This window comes from Eucalyptus grandis, chromosome 11 (assembly GCF_016545825.1).
Source record: "Eucalyptus grandis isolate ANBG69807.140 chromosome 11, ASM1654582v1, whole genome shotgun sequence".
Taxonomy (NCBI): Eukaryota; Viridiplantae; Streptophyta; class Magnoliopsida; order Myrtales; family Myrtaceae; genus Eucalyptus; species Eucalyptus grandis.
In genome coordinates this window covers 32,724,287-32,744,163 of record NC_052622.1, presented here as the reverse complement: position 1 = coordinate 32,744,163, position 19,877 = coordinate 32,724,287, and the positions used below count along the sequence as shown (strand labels likewise).

General features: G+C 39.7%; 1 protein-coding gene across 2 annotated transcripts; it reads right to left on the bottom strand.

Annotated features, from left to right (window-relative positions):
* Positions 1-969: 969 nt before the first annotated feature.
* On the bottom strand, positions 970-17,298 carry LOC104426099 (transcription initiation factor TFIID subunit 2). 2 transcript variants are annotated; one of them, XM_010039041.3, is made up of 25 exons: positions 17,107-17,298; positions 15,939-16,272; positions 15,375-15,520; positions 15,178-15,244; positions 13,984-14,183; positions 13,726-13,882; positions 12,739-12,823; positions 12,520-12,611; positions 11,498-11,623; positions 11,343-11,396; positions 10,287-10,355; positions 10,097-10,194; positions 9,683-10,018; positions 9,487-9,574; positions 8,823-8,948; positions 8,682-8,738; positions 8,291-8,370; positions 8,170-8,212; positions 4,541-4,627; positions 3,857-3,946; positions 3,167-3,225; positions 2,993-3,083; positions 2,745-2,910; positions 2,439-2,625; positions 970-2,169 (listed from the first exon to the last, which is right to left on the bottom strand). In XM_010039041.3, exons 1-25 carry the CDS (start codon positions 17,226-17,228, stop codon positions 1,143-1,145), a joined length of 3,987 nt encoding a protein of 1,328 aa, XP_010037343.2. In that variant the 5' UTR covers positions 17,229-17,298; the 3' UTR covers positions 970-1,142. The 2 variants fall into 2 exon arrangements, with proteins under 2 accessions (XP_010037343.2, XP_010037344.2); XM_010039042.3 differs by having other exon boundaries at positions 13,726-13,879.
* Positions 17,299-19,877: the final 2,579 nt, after the last annotated feature.

Here is a 19,877-nt window from a genome sequence, read left to right as displayed (position 1 = left end):
ATATCACACATATCGAAATTACATATGATGATGTGCAGCATTAGAAATCATTCCACTATTTTATTGGCCAAATTTCTGAAATTACTGTAACTTTTATCTATTTTAATTTTTGAGATTTATCAAGAGATCTGTCACGGGAAATAACTAGAAAATAGAAATAGCTTTTAGAATGCACTTTCATATATCATGAATAATAAAAAATAGAAGGAAGGAGGGGAGAGAGAGGAAATACAGAAGTGATGATTCGTGACGGATCCTAGGTGATTTCAAATTCGATAGCTCACAGAACCGACCTCCAAGCAAAACAAATTTAAGGGAGAAAGTGAAAGGTCTTTAGGATGACCCGACAAACTGTCCCTGCAGAAAGTAGCCGCTCTTTTTGACTCTGGCTCCTCCCCAGGGACTGACTCGAACGGGAAGAGTGGGTACTCGAGAGGGACGAGATCTTTGTACAAAACAGTGAAAAAGATGACTGTCAAATAGTTTTGAGCATAAAACATCCCCTTCCAGATCCAGAAGCAAAGGGATTTTGAGGTTGGGGTCCAAAAATTCGAATTGAGAATTTTTTTCCGATCTCTCTGTTTTAGGGATATGTCGGATCGTCCCTGTTAGAAGCGACGTGCTCGTGTGGGTGATTCGTGTCATCCCAAGTAAAATATCCATGCGGCATAACACACGACCGTCCTGTTCGAATTGTCACCAGGGTTGCAGAATTCGACCTAACCCGCGATTCATGTCTTCGGGGAAAACGAGCCGGCGCTCCTCGAGCTCGTGACCATAACTCTCAAAAGATTGCCCATTGGGCCCTCGATGAACATATCCGTGCATGCTTCGGAACGACCATGACCTTAGGAACTGAGACAACTGAAGAACTGCATATGCATGTGCAGGCGCCGTGACGCTACCCTTTCGACACTCATTGATGACTCACGAAATGGAAGCACATATCCGATACAACTCCACAGGAACTTGCTGGAAAGCTTAGCTGAAAAGCCAAGAAGAGTGCAGAGACTGATGGATCGATCTGTGCAATAGCGCGAAAGTATAGTATGCTACACACCGCCAGACATGATCGGTCTAAGATTTGTTCAATTACATACACTCTTCTAGCACATTGAGACCGAAAGGGGGAAAACCTCCTATCATCTGTTCAGCGGCTTGCTCTTTATTTTAATTCGAAATTTTGGAGCGGTGCTGGCCTCCGGTGTCTCAGCCCTGGCCTCAACCTTCGTAACTAACATGTTAGAGCTGCCCACTTCGTTTGTTTTTGCTTGCACAGTCACCGATTTGAACTCAGGTTCCTTGATTCCGGGGTCTTTGCTTCTACTTGGCAACTCCATTGAAGTCTTTGAAGGCTCGCAATTCAAAAGCTTGGCCAGTTCCTTCTGTTTCCGTTTTTTCTCCTTCTTCAAGCGCTTACGCTCCAAGTACTCCGAGTCTTCCTTGTGTCCTTTACGGTCTTCTCGCCTCCGTTTCTTGTCCTTGTCACTCTTCGCCTTCTTTTCTTTCCTATGAGGAGAGTCACCTAAAGCCAATGAACTATCATTTACTGTAGCTGCTGAAAGACTTTGGAGACTTGCATACTTAAGTGCATCAGCACCTAAATCAGTGTCTCCAAGGAGCCGAGGGTGCACCAACATGTTACCCGAATCGGCAGTGCATTGGAGTTCCTTCCCCATATCATCGCCCTCACCAGCCAGCTTAGCACTACCGATGCTAGCAGTCACACGTGAACCAGGATTTTGACATGAATTGACCTCTTCAAGATTATGATTGCTAATGCTGACAGCTTCAGTGAAATTCTTTTGAGGTGCATCCACGGACACTGAACTGCTAGCAGCATGATCTGGTCCGTTATTCCTGCCCTGAGATTTTTCGGCAGCAGACTGATTTCCTGTTTCGTCTCCTTTACTGGTCGCAGTTGAGTGTTTAACTTTGATCTTAACAACCGGTTTCTTCCGTTCATGACTACTTGAAACAGTATCTGCCTCTTTCGGAACTTCAATGATGGCCACATCTTCAGGTGACTGGTTGGTGATGATGACAGGAGTTTCTAGAGGCTTTGCTTCAGTGGTAAAACAGGGAACAATAATCTCTTGTTCGTTACAAGCCTCAGGATCACCTGTGTGAAATGTTTTATCCCGGGGGACTCCATAAAGTGTAGGGGATCTAAAAAAAGAAGGCCTCAGAATTACAATCCCATCTAAACAACGAACCAAATATCACAACCACAAAAACCTATGACAAAAGTTTATCATTTTCACCAATCAAAAGAGAACTTCTCTTTTCATTCTAAATTGACACACAGCATGAATAATTGAAAGCAACTTTTCTGTCGTCACTCTGATTCCACAACTAACTACATGCAGTGTCTCATGCCTACTTCAATAGATTATCCCTATATTTGTCCTGAATCACAGTAGTGGCAGTCATCTTACCTTCCTGCAAAGATCTGTAAGATGCAGAACAAGTAGTGGCGAAGAAGGACATTGTTAAAAGCTAGACGGCCTTCAAGCATACGCAGCAAAGCCAAAAGTGTTACTATGCTTTGAATGTCATCAGCTGAATCCGTTGCCCCCCTCATCTGACACAACCGCATAGCGTGCATGCCTAATTTGGTCTGACCTGCAGTCAAGGATTAAAGAAACCTTATTAGGAAAGCATTACTAAGGAAGGAAAATAAAAATTGTTACATAGAAATACCAAATGATTTGTCAAGTCCATTGATTTGATAAAATTACAACCTCTTAAGGATGGTTCTTCCTCTAAAAATTCAATAAACAGTGACAGTGCTGCATTAAGGCCTTTGTACTGGAACTCGAGATCAAGAAGAGCCCTGCTTGCTTCAACTCTGACTTGCCACAATGACTTCAGATTCCTGAAAGGCTTAATTAGATCGAAGATTCGATCCTGCATCAAGTATTGACACCCAAACATGAGTCATGAATAATTTACAATTAAGTGGATCATCAGTTATAGTATGGCAACTTACAAGAGGGATTAATGCAGAGAATTTCAGTGCTATCTGTGTCAATGTCCGGATGCAGCTGACAGTCAAGATCCCATTATAGCTAGGCATGAGCCTGTGTATGACATATCCAATCACATAGAATCTCAGATCACAAGGTCATAGTAAGAGTTAATGGTACAAAAACAAATGGATCACCTGTCAAATTGCAAAAGCCGGTCAATGCGCTTGAGAAGTGATGATAAGAGGAGAATAGTCTGCCATAAAATCCCAGCAATTAAACCTCCATAAGTCAGCCTTACTAAGTGAGGCATCAGGGAAGTCGCATAACATGCTCTTAAAGTGCTATAACCGATGAACAACGCAAAACATCTTCCAGTGCAATTAGACTTTATTGTGGCATTTATGCACTCTAATGCAAACCAGACATTGGAAGACTTCTCTAGCAATTTACACCAAGTCCTTTCCATAGGCATGCTTTTCAATGACAGTGTTGTTAATTCAAATCATGCTTTCAACAGTTTTGACTAACGATTAGCACAGCCTAAGCATCTACTCTTTCCATTTTATCCCCTGCGGTTTTTGGGCTTTTTGGTTAATGTTCTTTTTCTTTTTTTTTTTGTATCAGTAGGGTTTTCTTGTCTTTTTTTTTTTTTTTTTTTTTTTTGGGGGAGGGTTTGGGGTTATTGGATTAAGCTTTTCACAAGCATCCTTATATCGTAGCTTACGAGATTCACAAAGAGATGAGTCTAAAACTCACAAATGTATGTATTCAAACAATATATTCAAGTCCCCGTTCATTTAAAGACTATATGGCAAGTATGAGGAAAGAACTAAAGTGAATATTAAATACTGATCAGAGCATATAGCAAGACAAGACTACCAAACCTGTTGCCCAAATTCAAGCTCGCCAATTGATTGGACCAAAGTTGCAAGCCAGAACACGTCAGAATAAATGTTGCCATTGTTGTCATTATACTGTAAACCCATAGTAAAGAAGCACCAAAATCACTTTCATGTAGTTAACATTCATTTCATAAAGGCAGGATGAAGAAAAGTTATACATGCCATAGGTATAATCTTCCCAAGATCCAAAGCAGAGTGGCAGGGACACAGTGAGAAATCAACAGAAGCTCTGACGCTAAACAAGTTACTTCCCTCTCACCACTCAAAAGACAGCATAGATGAAGGATATACTGATACCTAGGATTAACACTGGCACAAGACCAAGCACTGCCATAGAGACTACTCATAGTTTATGAATGCAACAGAAGGTAACACACCCTATGAATTCTAGCAAGACTATGATGATGTAGAACCTCCATTTTCAGAACATGCTGCAACAGTATCTTAGCTCTCTTATGTAGCATTCCTTAAACTGTAATTTCAGGTAACACTGGTGTAAAGAGTAAAAAAGAGAGGATGACTAATTGAGCTTTTGTACAGCTCTGGAAAAAAAGCCCAAAAACTTCAATTTCAGTAGACAACAATTATCGTCATATAAGACCATCAATTGCAATAATAGTCACGAAAAAATGTTGATTGGTTGTGTAAAGGCAAGAAAACCTCTACCTTCAGAAGTTGCAAAACAAATTCGACAGCTTCTCTTGGACTTTTTCCATCTGCACCTCTAACCATAGCCACAGCATGTGGAATTGCCTGAAAGAATTATAGTGCATACAAAATGGATAAAAGGAGCCACTGATGTCACATGTCAATAAAGCACTTAATTATCATGACTTCCAAATATGGCCAAACAGGATGCTTTGACAAAGAAAAATATCCTCAAGAACTTGAACATCTGAGGACATTAAGACTCTTCACGTGACACATAGCTAATTCAGGTTTAATCCAGCAATGATCCCAAAAACACAATAATTATCTCCATTGTTCATCAAACATACAAAACACGATGCACAATTATATCAGTCTCACTGCTTAAAAAAATGCGCAGATTTAAAAATACAAAGGACCGGGTTAAACAACAAAATTAAAAGAAATTAAAGCCTTATGTAGTTCACAAAAGTGTTCAGTTCCTGGATATGAGGGACCGAGTTAAAACAACACAATTGGGTGAAGGATCCAAACAGGACAAATAAAAGGCAGAACACATGGAAACTTAATCATCAGGAACCATGAACATTCAACGAAAAAAGAAGAGGATATCTTCATAACCAAAAGGAAAACAAAAGGCATTGTACAGAACCGTGGTTAGTTTTTTTTTGTGTCGGTGTGCAGTTCTGTTTGAGTGTCCTTGCAGGTTTGGCAGGGATGGAGGAAGGCTGCATCTACAACAACTCCAAGCATGCCATTACTGACTTGAGGTTTAATTTTTACCGTTGCACCCTATGCATTGTCTCCATTATATTTGCTCCATGAGATTCACGTCTTGAAAGTTTTAATTCATGTTTTCCCAGACTCATCCTATTCCAAACAGGAACAAAACTCACATCTAATAATTGAAGCAACTTGAATTGGTGTTCCAAAATCATTTCATGTCACACATAAGTAGCATTTAGAAGGAAAGCAAACTGAGACACCAGTACCATTGTTTCACATTCATCTCTACCCTTTTGTTTCCTTTAATAGGTACTCCACTGCCCACAGAATCTCGGTTCACTTTTGCTTCAATATAGCTTATGCCCCTTCTGCAGAACATTACACACATGTTTGTGTTTGAGCATCAAAGACTCCAACCGATGATGATTTTATTCCCCTTTACAAGTATAATATCTATTAGCGCCAGAAGATTTTCAAGTGGTACACATCCAATTTGGAGCTCCAAAATATCCTTATATGATTACAACAAAAGTACATCTTCACCACATCAACCTCTGCATTTCACTTTATTGGTCCAACCAATCCAACAATAAATTATTCTACAGCCAAAAAATCAGCTTAGTTCCCACACCAGCAAATCAGAAGCTCTCCAATCCAATAAAATCTTATAGATGGGATATTTCTTTGACACTACCTATTACTCAGAAAGAGAAAAAACCTGATTCCTGATTGTTTTCATCAGGGACACTGTAGACTCGTAGGTGACAGTGCACTGTGATCATCTCAAGTTTCTATTGCTCCTCATCTTCTTAAGTCACCCTTGCATGTCTTCTTGCTTCCTCCTTTTCAGAAGACTCCCACTACCAATATCTGATAACTATAAAAAAAGCCCCTTAACTCCATGGACTTTTCCTTTCTCCAGTGACAGTAGTGTAAATTGAGAGAACATTGGTGGCATTTTGCTTCAATTCATAAAGCTGAATTGGGTATAGTGGCACAGGCCTTCTAACTTTTCCATTTGGTTTTCCAGCCATCCCTGGCCCCCCCTTCTCTATCTCCCAGTCACTCTATATTAGCATGTGATTTGAACTGCTGATTAGTGGTAGGAATGCAATGGTTTTCATTTTGATCTTCTTCTTCTGGCTCACCCCACCTCACAGCTGCCTCTCTCTCTCTCAAAAAATCCTCATTACCAGTTTTTATCCCATCCTACTCTCACTTTTTCTGCATATATTAAAATGAGAAGCTTGCAAATTCCAAGCCATGAGTTCCAAACATGAAGAGAAACAACCTTTAACTTAACTCATGAAATCTAGTTCTGCAAATTAGCTCTATAATATTTAAGAATAAGCACTTAAGAAGAATTTAACCAACAGTAACAGGGAATGGCTTTTAGTTAGCCGGATTGGACTTAATAAGAGTTAACTTGAATCCATTGCAAATGACTCAAATTCTTTATCCATATGTCAGAAGCAATTGGAATCTATATAATAAAAGATAAGTTAACTTAAATAGTCTTTGATCTTTGCAACACAAAATCCCACAGGTGTAAACAAGAATGCTTCATGGCCTTAAAATAAAACCCAGATTCACAAAAAAGAGGAGTACAATTAATTGATTAGGAAGAATTAAGCCTTGCTGATGTAATGTGATACTAATTCATGTCAACGAAAGCTATATCATTATACTATTAAAAAGAAGAGTTATAGAATTATGAAAATACTACCACAAGGAGAAAAGGATGAATTTTATCAGAACCTCTACTTAGGATCTTAACACCCATCCACTGGATGTGTAATTTTTAAGAAGTCAGCAATGGTTTCAGTGTCATTACCCCACGTATCTAACAAAGGGGACACCTTAAGAGGATAAAGAGTTCTCCATTTGCTGAAATGATCTAGTACAAAATCCAGACAAATATAAACCAAGAAGAGGGGGGAGTCAATAAATGTGTTCTTGAAGATTGGAAACCGTTTTACATAACCTGGATCTTTATGTGCACCGTACGTAACTTTGATGAGGTTTTGATTTTTTTTTTTTTTTGGAGAAAATACATGCATATGAATCAATTAAATCATTGTAATCAAAGGCCGGCAAACAAGGGGGAAAGGGAGAACACCAAGGAAAGTACAGTTAAATGCTCAAGTTATTCAAATAAATTTGGAACATTGCCCTGATCAAGCTACATAAAGCAATAATTAGTATTCTGATGCATAGAAATTTTGAAATATTTGCAACTCCTCATTTAGATCAAAGTACAGAAGACATGACTGACACTTGTCCTCTGTTAGTTCATGAAAAATTGCATCATCCCCCCTCTGCCTGAACCAAGGGTCAACATTGTATATTTGTGTAATTCAACACTTGATATTAAGAAGTACATTCCAGATCCCATGTTCTCACCAACAAAATTATCGAAGGATTGCCTTCTGCAATTACAATCATTCCAAAATGCATCAATCCACACCATGTTCAAGATAAAATCGATGCAGCTGCTTTCAGTGGAAACATCAAATAGCAAGAGACTTCCCAGCAAAATCCTCACACTCCAAAAACAGAACTAATGACATGTGGCCACAACTTTCACAGAAAAAGTACCCGACGCATCATTATTACAGAGACCTATAGAGTCATATGCCAGGGATATAAAGCCAGGGAATAAGAAGTTTATTCAGGAAGCAGTCGAATTTTTCTGGAAATTTACGCACAAATTGGACTAAATGCATTTATTGGCCATTATTCACATTTTCCTTTGCCCAAGTAACAAAAAGCTAAAGATGCATAATTCCACAGGGAGCAACTAATGGAGGAAGAAAGCAGCTCCAAGAAAAGTAAATTATGAAAAAAAGAAAAAAGAGAGAGAGACTGGCAACATCACATGATCACAGACAACTTAATGTGATCCTACCTCAATGCATTACCTCAAGAACAAAGTACTCGGGAATATCGCGGAAGTCATTTGGCCTAGCATGAGGAGAGTTTTCTAAATCAGAATTGAGTTGACAAATCCACTAATATAAACACTTAAATAAGTGAACTTACTTGGGAAGCCCAATATTGGCATCAAACCTCCGGCTCTTGTAAAACTTCACTAAATGTAGTAGACCGGCCCAATCAGTATCCTGCAAGTACATGAAACAATGGCCCATATATGAAACGAGAAGCCTATCAGGGTCTCCAAATGCAAACCCAGAGAATCAGGGAAAAGGCATCAGACTAACCAGCATTAAAAATAGAAAACAATAAAACCTAGAATCTCGCTCAAGCTTGAATTAACAGACTAGTGTTTCATTAAATGAGCATGGCTTGTCCATCAGCAATCTCTCATAAAAATTGGCATGAACAATTTAAGGAATTTCACAGAAAGACATTTTGAGAGAATCATAAAATCAACTGAATTATCCAACAGATTTTATGGTGAAAGCTTTAGTACCTCCGATGCTGTGGTAGCCAAAGCAAAAGCTGCCTCAATTCGAACTCTCCAGAAGGCCTTGAGAAAGCAAACCCACTGCTTTATTGCAATGAACCTAACAATAGTAATCATGTGCAGTATGGATGTGTATAAATGGTTTACCTTGGAGTCGCACAGGAAATTATTTAGAGCATTTACAATAGCAAAAGAACACTCCGGGAGGGCTGCTAAAGTTGCAATAGCCTGTGCCTGAGCAACAACATCCTTGTCTTTCTCTAACTGATTGACCTGATCACACATACCAACAATATTAATAATGATCTACAAGGAAATCAAAACGACTGAAACAGCCTCATCAGAAATGGGAAGAATATCCATTTCGTCATTTTGACTTGTATCTATACCAAAGAATTATCAGGACAGTAATGGGGGTGTTTTGGGGCTGGGTTTCTGTGTGTGTGCATTCATACAGAAGTACAAACACATGGAGAGAGAGAGAGAGATTGGGAGTCACGTAAGTTTAATCAATATTGAGGTCTACTTAAATGAATGGAATATCATTATCCTACACCTTTTTCATTGGCAGTTTTCATGCAGTCGCCCTGAAACCATGTGGCTGATAACTGAGCTCCATGGACACTCAGGCCTCATGAGAGCACGCATGCACATCTAAAGAGGTACATTCATAAGGAAGAAAGATGATAAACAACCTAAGCAATCAAGCCTTTTATATGCCTCAACATGCATGATATATGCTAACAGGATGACCATCACCGACAGAACATAACAGAACATGAAAGCATCCCTATGCTAATCAAATCCTTACCCACATTTGCACAGGTTGATTGAAATGAATTTCAGAAATATACTCTATCTCCGCATCTGCCCTAATCCATAGCAGGGGCGATTCAGAACTGCCAAAGGAATGAACATATGTCGTCAAAATGCAATTGATGTGATTTTGTGAGTGCACAAGCAGGCACAAATGTGTGTGCAGGTATAAACGGCCATTATTGACAAACCTGGAACGAGCATCTAGTGCTGCATCACCATTATCATCTGATCCATCAGCTTTTGAACCCTTTTTAGGCTTCAGGAAACGCCGTGCAGCAAGTTTTGAATGGCATTGAATTTCCAACAACTGCCAACTGTCCCCAGCCATTGGAAGAATGGGATGGTCATACATGCCATCCAGTTCGTTAACCCTGATGCTCATCATGCCAGGCCATCCTACCTCAGCCTCTCGAGCTTCAGACTCAGCATTAGTGTTAGGTGGTTCTGCATCAGGTCTAGCCGTACAACTCCTCAAAACAGCCAACTCAACCATATTCTTCCTCTTGTTATAGGAAAACCCCATCCTTAGGATATGAACATGGAATCAGTTAAATGCATTAGAGGTACAAGGACCAACATAACAAAACTTTTGTAAATCACACCTTAGCACTGGACATCCACACGATCCCACCCATCTGGGAAAAAATTCTTTAAGAAATGGCCGCTCTAGATTTCCGACCTTATTAGCAAAATGCCTGAACTGCATATTTTATTCACATGACATTTCAGAATATTGAGATTAATCGAATCTGCAAGAGACAAGGCACAATAATACTGCTAAAAGGCAATCACCTCTTTCGTGCTCAAAGTTCTTGAAGGCTGGGTTGCATCTAGACCACGAGCAACAATAGCCTGTAACATCTGTATATCGGAAAGAAAGATAAACAGGATCATGATTTACATTTCCCGAGAAAAACATATACAAAGTACAGTTCAGTGACATTCATTACTACTAACAACTTAAATTCAGAAGACATATGAAGAACATACAGAACATAAATCAGATCTCTCTGCTTAAAAGAAAGATTCAGCCAAAGTTAGGTTAAATAAACATTTGGTGCAAGGAAACATGTCTTCCTATTGATTCTTCTTCAAGGTACAAACCTCTTAAATGGTAATATGTTAAAGGATGAATTGCACTGAACCTTTCCATGAAAACAATTCTAGTGGACCATTTTGCCTTAAACTTCAAGTAATCCCCATCCTATGACATACTAGTAAAGCTGTGAACAAACTAGGTTAAAAGACATTGAGCTTAACATATTGATAAAAAAGGATAAATATAATGTGAGCTCTGACAATAAGTTGATTGGTAAAAAAACTAGAAAATGGCACATGGCTCGACTATAGCAAAAAGGTCGCAGCAATGTATCTCTCTCCCCGAGAGAGACTGTCCAACACCTTGCGCAAATCAACAAACTGTTCATCGTAACAAGCCATTCCCATGCTCATCTGATAAGCCTCACACCAATCTCATGCCATGATCTGTGTTTTGCCATGTCAACAAGGACACTCATCCTTGTGTGCCAAGTTCAAGTAAGGGAGCCAAGGATTTTGACGAGAAGTACAAGGGGTACAGGATCAAATAAGAACCGTTGGTTTGGTATTTCCTATGTGGAACATAGGCAAACACTGAATGAAATCAGGGCACACTTTAGAAGACACTTTGGAAATTTAATAATATCACAACAAGAAACTGCAGTCATGACTCACAGTAACGGCAAACAGTCAACCAACTGTTTAATAAATGATACAAACTACCTCACCATTATTGGACAAGCATCCATATACATAATATCGCACTCTCTAACATAGTGCAAAAAGTAAAAAGGCAGCTAGAACGCTTACCTTACAGAAAGATTCAGGTCCCATCTGCTTTTCCAACATCTGGAGGACTGCGACCTTCCAAAAAATTAAATAGTGGTCATATTACCCAAAAGATGCAAGACCATAGGTAATTAACAATTGTCGCAAGACAGAAAATTGCATCGATGTCAACTTACAGACTTCCATGATCTTATCTTGCCATATAAACCAAGAGACTGAGTCCCATACAGATCCTTACAAGAACCAGAGGAGCTTAAAGTAGTTGCACCACTGTCATCTGCCTTGCAAACTGCACAATTTGCCTGCATTTTGGCAAAATAAGCATTCCGGCACGTTGAAAAGCATTCAATTAATTAAAAGAAAGACAACAAGTTTTTTTTTGGGGTCTAAAAGATAACAAGGTTGATGATGACACTATTAGGGTCCACCTGACTGTGATTTTACGGCCAATATAAAGATATATTAACAAGCGTAACAACACATCAGACAATATGAACATAAGTCAGTATATGTCTTAACCTCTACTAATCCATTCTAGCCCGCAACCCAAACCGTAACCTTTCAATACGAACACAAGTCAGTACATCTTACCGGAGCTATCATAGCTCAAAAAGGATACACGTATTTGCACAGCCACAATGTGGGCTAGAAAGAAGCAAAGAAAAGTCAATAACATACATATTCCCCTACACAGGCAGACAATCCTATACAGAAACCCTAAATTTTTAAACATGGATATCCAACTGACAAGGCTCCTCAAACTAACTTCCAATCATTTTCACGAGATGCCTTATTATAAAATAGAAAAAAGCATTAGACAATGGACCTTCAGATACCAAAGATCATTTTCCAGTTATGTATCAGATCATATCACAAACATACGTGAATACAAACATGTAAAAAAAAGCACATGGGCAACAAGAAATTTGGGAATCTAAGTATACAAAAGCAACAGATGTTATAAAAATTTAGCCCAAAGAGGATATCCAATTTTATTATTCGATTGGAGCTTTTAAGAGTTGCATTTACTTGAATGCATCACATTATGCAGAATGAAATATGTCTTTCTGAACAAAATGAGGCATGCTCAAACAAATGACAAACCTTGAACCTCTTTGCATTTACTTGAATGCATCACATTATGCAGAATGAAATGTCTTTCTGAACAAAATGAGGTATGCTCAAACAAATTACGAACCTTGAATCTCCGATATCGTGCCTCATTGTTTCCCAAATATTTCTTGATATAGGAGTCTGTAAGAAAACCAGCAAGACCATCCAACAACCATTCTGCAAACCGGAAGAAACGCGTGTTACTGCAAATGGAATCTAGTGGGGTAGTTCCGTCAAAAGACATGGAGGATAGAAACTACCAATAGGAAGAAAGGACTGAACAAAAGAAATTTGAGCCACTTACCATCATCTGGGCCAGCTGGGGTGATATATACACCAAACCACTGTCTTGCAAGGGCATAAGCTAGTTTAATCCTTGTGTCAATGGTCTGTAACAACAAAATTAATGTCTGCCATCACTAACCTAACTTTTAGAAACAGGAAAGCAACTTTTCAGTGAGAAAATTAAAACATTAGATTTCTTTCTACTACACTTCGTTTGCAAAGTATGATAACTTCTTCATGACTTGAAGGCAATTTGTGGGTGAAAAAGCAGTAGAGGCATTCATAGAATTCGGAAACTCAAGAGAACAAGCCCCATGACATGGAAACAAGCCATGACAGGAAATTTTTTTAATTTGAACAACTGAAGCTACTAGATAGCATACTAAACGTTCATATATGCAGACTATGAAAGAGTAGCGAGCAACATAAAAAAAACTTCAGTTTGGCATGTAAGAATATGGGAATCAAGGAGTTTGCATCTTTCAATCACAGTAACAGACTAAAAGCATCAGGGATTTAGGCAAGAGAGAGAGAACGAGAAAATGCTGATAAGAGAAGTAGGGATAGCATAGTCATCAGGGTGTCATGTTGCTTTAGAAGCTTGCATGGAGTAGGACACAGAACAGGAATTGCTGGAGAGGCACTTCTTAAACACTATCAAGTTGGCTGGCAACATGGATGCTTTGAGGTCTTGGTAGCTCAAGGAAGGTGCAACCAGTGGATGCCAAAGACTCGAGAAAGCATCACAGAATAGGGAGATGGTTAAATAGTTTAAAATACCTTTGCTCTAAAGAGCATGGGCAAGTAAAAAAATCTTCTTCAGAGGATAGCAAATATAACTACCTTGTCACTGCTCTGTGTACACATATGTCTAAGGGTACCATCGCAATATTATCACTACCTATTCCATACTCTAAAGGTCTCCCAAGCATTGGGTGTTAGCGCAAATGCACATGTTTCTAAGCTTACATAAAGGCAAAACCACACTCATGTCATAGAGCCAAACCTTGTCAATGATATTCTCATCATACAAAACTTGGGAACTAAATATGCTCATTGAGGCCCCTAAGCTCGATGATGACACTGCCATCTCAGGTGCAATAAAAATTTGCTTGTATGATCCAAATGGAAATTTCTCTCCAAGGTACTCCTCGTAATGGCTGCTAAAAATGGATTGTACGTCAATAAACAATGCTACAGAATACAGCAAAATCCAGCAAACTTTTAAGTCAATTTCCAATGCAATCTATGTTGGTGGGCAAACCTGAAAGCACTATAAAAAAATGCCACGGTATTTTGTAGCTTGGACTTATAAGCAGGCAAACACATGTGTGAGATGAGACAATTCTGGGGGTCTGGAAAGATTTCAAGTGGCGCAACCACCAAGGATATCCACCAAGCGCTAACTGGAACATCTAACCTGTATGCATAAGTCTTGCGAGGAGGATCATCCTTGCTCAAAACCTGCAAAGCATGCGCAGAATATCACACAACCAGCAATGATCAACTGGAAAACAACAAGTTATTGCTTCCTATGAAGCTCAAGCTGAGTACTGCAAAATTATTAACCGACCAAACAGAAGTCAAAATATCACTGTTATATAGGGCTTATCTGTCATTAGAAATCTAACAAACATACATATGATGTGCTCATGGATAAATGAAAATATCATATTGCATTAAATAGCTCATATTGAAATCCTTTCAAGAATTATAAACTGGCTTAACTAGACATCAGTGTTCATATCATATTCATCCTTTACCCCTACAAAATGAATGAAAAAGAGCAGAGGAAAAGAAGTTATAAATACTACCAATGACATCCTATGCCCTGGATGCTAGTAGGATTCATGGCCTCATGTCAGGCCTTGGTTAATCACCCATACAAAAATAGTCAAGTAAATCATCTATTAGAATAAAATACCATCAATCAACTTTAGGTTTACACTGAATTCCATGCACATCATTTAAGTCAGTGACAATATTCAAAATAACTTCAACATATGACTGTCACTTCTCACAGAGAGAGAGAGAGAATCTGCTTCATCACTTCACTAATGTCTAAATGGATGATGACAGGATAAAGGGGGAAAAAAAGGAGCCAGAAAGAATAGCTTTCCACAAATATTTCCTCAAAATGATGTATCGTACTGACCATCCACTTAGGTTGAAGCTCACAGATTGACTCAACCAAACAATTTTATAAAACTAAAGGTATGTCGAAATGTATCATATGTCCCAATTCTCCCTGGAAGAGAGAGATTCACCAAACATTGATACATCAGCAAAAAAAAAGACTATAGAAAGACATCACACATCCAACCACTTGAATCAGTTATTTGACATAGACATGAGTTTGTGCATCATACTGTCACGATTATCGCCTGCATTTCAGCAGCAGAATTATGCTAACAAATCTTAAGTGTGTTACACTAGATTGTTATCTTCTCTACCTCACCTGATATAGCAACTTCCCAGTGCTGACAGCAACAAGATCATGGGCCACTGTGAATTCCAAATCATAGCTGAACAAAGTAACAGAATAAACCCAACTTCTTATATTCTTCTATATAAAAGAATAACTGAATAACCTTTAGAAAGGCAACAAGCCAAGATTAATCCTCTATGACTACAAAAATTGCCATCGTATAATACCAGCATTGCTGTGAGTTCTCGTCCATACAGGGAAACCAACAACGAGCCCGCCTGATCTGGTTATCAGTGTGAAGAATATTATCCTCAAAATGAATGCCTGTCTCTGCTTTGTCCACCCAATACTCAATTCGCACCAGCTTTACATTCTGCATAAAACATCAACCTACATAAGAACCAACAGAAGCTTACCTCATGAAAACATATTGACCATGCCATACGCAATAATTTCTTTGTGTAAACTCATGAATCCAAGGCAATGAACAATAGAAACCATCACTCCCACTAGAAACAGAAGTGTAATAAGCAAAAGGGGGTACTTAAGGTCTGCCAGCAGCTAATCAACACTCTTCTAAGTACGAATGTAGGAAGCATAAGCAAGACTTTGTATTACTGTCCGTTCAGTGTAGAAATAGAAGCTTGAATAGCTGATCTTAAAGTACTACATGTTTTAGCATATTTTCCTCAAACAGCAGTTCATTGGGCAAAAATCAAGCAAGTAAGTTCACTCTTCAACTCAGATCAAATCCAGTAGCCTCTCATCATTTAAAAGCTGACTCAGATTACCTGCTTGACCTCGCCAGATGACTGTGAAGCATTCTCTAACGCCAATTGCTCCTGCGATTCATTTTCCACCTTGAAACCCTTACAGCAGTTAATTAATAAGTTTGGGACCAATTCCCTCTCCAGAGCTGATAGATACAAAGACCCAGCAACATCAGCAGCACAAGCTGGAGACTTGACGGAGCTCCATCTTCTCTCATTGTCTAAATTCTGAGAGTGGGGATAGTATTCATACTCAGAAGGCTCCCCATCAACCAAAACACTAGAGATCCCCAGATTTTCAGCATGTAATCCCACTATTCCAATATCTGGAACTGCAATTTCTAGCTCCGTATACCTACGAAAAGGCATACGAAAAATTGCCAATGAAGCCACCCAGACATCAAGCTACTCCAAAAAGACAAGCATTACTTTGAAGTGCATAAATGCTGAGTTGACTTAAAATTCTTTCAAAAATACATCAGGTGCAGTCATTGCATCGGGACAAAAAACATAGAGACGCAATGAAGATGGTCTCTTTTTCTGATTATTAGGAGAAGATACACCATAATAACACACAATTTTCGCCAGCCGGGAAATTGAACTAAAGAAACACGGCCGTTGGGCGTGGAGAGAGTATACTGGACTCTTCTCGAGTGATAATAGACATGCCAGAACGAAGTTGACGGGTTTTTGCAAGCGTCGAGGCCTCGAGTATCTTATAAATTCCTCGACGAGCCAAAACTAACACACAAATCAGCACAATCAACAGACGATCGACATCCGACCCCACAGGAGCCGCGCAAACGAAACCGCGCAATTCCGGCACGCGCCGAGCGAGAAACTCTTAACTCCAGACTGACTACAGCTCCCCAAGACAGACAATCACACGACGTGCGTTCAGGTCACGGAACACTAGACGAGCTCCTCCTCGACCGATTAACAGGAAACGAGGAAAAAAACAATCGGAAGGAACGACTCGAGCTACTCCAACACACTCGACCGCCGCGGCGCGGCGCGGCGCGCACGGCGGGCGGGCAGCGTCCACAATGCGACGGCGATCGGAAGCCGCGAGCTCGCTCGCACTCCGGAGGCGCAATCGCAAGTCGCGGATTGAGGCGGAGAGAGAGAGAACGGTTCCGAGCGAGCGCTCGCGATTTCAAACGCGAGAGAGAGAGAGAGAAGGAATCACCCGTAGATTCTCCGGTTGGGGAGGTCGACGGAGAGGCAGAGCTTCTGGTGGCGGACGACGGCGCCGGGATTGTCGGGCTTCGAGTCGTCGTTGGTGTTCTTGGCCTTGCGCGCCTTCGCCATCTCTCCTCTCTCTCTCTCTCCCTCTCGCTAGAGAGAGAAAATGAGATCACAGCGGGAGAGAGAGCGAGGGAGGAAGGAAAGGAAGAGAAAGGACGCGGTCTGGCTGCATTTATAGATGGTTTGGGCTCTGCTCTGGCGCCGAACCGCCTGACCGGCCCCAGATTTTGGGCCGGCTCGCCTGGCCAGCCGCCACGTCGTGCGTATTAATGCCCACTCTCGCTGCCCCTCCCGATCCAAATGGATTTGAATCCATCAGCAATGAACGGTGAACACCCCCACGATTTCATGAATCGATCTGTTGAAAAATTGGTAGACTGAGATGAATTGGTAAGTTTGATGAAAAATTTATCTGGTAACTCAAATTGGAATTGTCGATTTAATTTGAGGATTGACGAGCGGAGAATGTCGGCAAATTTTGAAACAAAAATGCTTATGAGTTATTGTAAAAGTTGCTAATTTCAAGAGAATCGCATAAATAGTTATAAGTGGCTCCACTGAGAATTGTAAATGGTAATTAAATTGGAAAGACGAAAAGAAGTTTGTAAGAGGCTTCAATTAATATTAGTAATTTATAAAAATTTGTAATTTAAAGGTACATTTGTTTCGCGGGAAACTTAATGATAAAGAAAAATACTTTTCAGGAAAGAAGTTGTTAACGTTGGACTTTCTACTCCCAAGGCTTAGGCGCCGATATCTAGTTACGTTTAAAGTATGTTTTCCTCTTTCCAAAAAGAAATCACTTTTTTAGACTTGGTTCCGTCAACTCATTTTTCTAAGCGAATAAAAATTCAGAAAAAAGAGGAAAATATTTTCCACCAAATAAACATACCTTCAAACATCAACAAAGTAATGCATATTAAGTTGATAATCCCCGAAAGAACTAAATAAGCATTGGCAAAAGCCTTTGGCCTCTATACGCGCATCATCCTCTCCTTTTAAATATGCGAGCTGAGTTTTATAAGCATCTCCAAGTTTCATGCCTAAAAACTTATCACCAAAAGAAATCCGCATAAAAAAATGAATTATATCAAACGCTGGCAGTGAAAAAAGAATTTTGAGCAGGTAGTGTTGCTCGTCTTCTATCTCGAGGGTTTTACCCAAACATAAATAAATAAATAAAACAACTTGCTCTCTATTAATCCTTAGATTAAGAGCTCATAAGATTGCACGTGCAAAAGTTCTCTTCATGTCAGCGATGTACACTTTAATTTTCTTACTAGATAACTAGACAATAAGGGTGAGTATCGGTCCAGGATTGACCCTAGACTGACCATAGATCGGCCCAATCCTGTTAATCCTGGTTCAATTTTTAAGAGGACTGGGTTGGTCCTTAATCCTAAAATACATAGACCAATCCTATGCGGGTTGGTTCTCAATTTTAGGAGTTTAAGATTAGTCCAACCCAGATCTATCCTGACTAAAAAACAAATTCTAACTTAAACAGCATCAAACGGCATCCTCCTCCTCAGTCCCAAGCTCAACTAAGTCGGTCCACGGTCCCAAAAATTGGGGACCAACACTGTGCAGGTTGGTCTTCGGGTTAGGTGCTGAATTGGCCCTATCCGAACCATAATCACCCCTACTAGATGGGCATGGAACATGCGCATATGAAAAGAAAAATTGAATGAGTTTGGAAAAATTGTCTACAAAGTTCCAAACTTATTATACGGATGTCAATTCAATTCTAAACTTTTCAATTCTACCACTTTAGTGCTAAACCTCTTAACGATTTGTCAATTTTGGTCTTGAACGTTTCAATTGTACCAATTTACTTCTAAACTTTTTTATGATTTGCCAATGTATTCCTTCTAGCCACATATCTTAATAATAAATTTAGCACTAAATTAGCAAATCATTAAAAATTTAAGACTAAATTAACACAATTGAATAATTTAGGATTACATTAGCAAATCGTCAAAAGATTTGGAGCTAATTTAGTACAATTGAATGATTCATGAATGAATTGGTCTCTGTAAAATAGGTTTAGGACTTTTGAACAATTATCCCGAGTTCCATTTGGACTTCCTTTTGGCCTCTACATACGGATCACGCGTGTCCTGTGAGCTTAGCCTCAGGATCCATGTTCATAATGCCTACAGCTAGTAAAGGAACTGTATTGGAGAGAGTACCTGTACCACGCACATGAAATCTGCACCACGCCCCTGTGTTTCAAGAGGGAAGGCGTCGCGGGATCCAAGCGGGGTTACCCTCAACCCCTGTAAGGGGGTTGTTGTGGCTGGGCTCCCCGTGGGAGTTCCATTTTTATCGAGGGAGAACCCCTCCCTCAATTTTATCTGTTTTCAGGATGTCAAAACCTTTAAGATCTTGCTTAGGACCAAAGAGAGTACCTATACCACGCACATGTAATATGCACGCAGGCTCTCCAACGCTTCTAGAGATATACAATCGCGAAAGCTAATATTCGGGCGCTTCTCATGGAACGGGAACGTTTAAACTTCTGTAAAGTTAGACTCAATACTTTACTCATCTTGTTTTACCGAAAGAGAACCAGTTAGCTCAGCACACCCTTCTTGGCGGTCGAAGATCAGTACCATCCCCGATAGCACGTTTCTTCACATTGAACGCTTCTTTTATCAGGATTTGAAGCTCAAGTATGGATGGGAAAGGACCATAAAAAACTCGAAGGAA

Coding starts and splice junctions, on each gene's coding strand:
- LOC104426099 (XM_010039041.3), bottom strand. CDS start 17,228: ATGGCGAAGGCGCGCAAGGCCAAGAACACCAACGACGACTCGAAGCCC. Junction 15,521..15,938: donor CATCTGGCGAGGTCAAGCAG/GTAATCTGAGTC, acceptor TGTTTTATGCAG/AATGTAAAGCTGGTGCGAAT. Junction 10,019..10,096: donor TGTGGATGTCCAGTGCTAAG/GTGTGATTTACA, acceptor TCATATCCTAAG/GATGGGGTTTTCCTATAACA.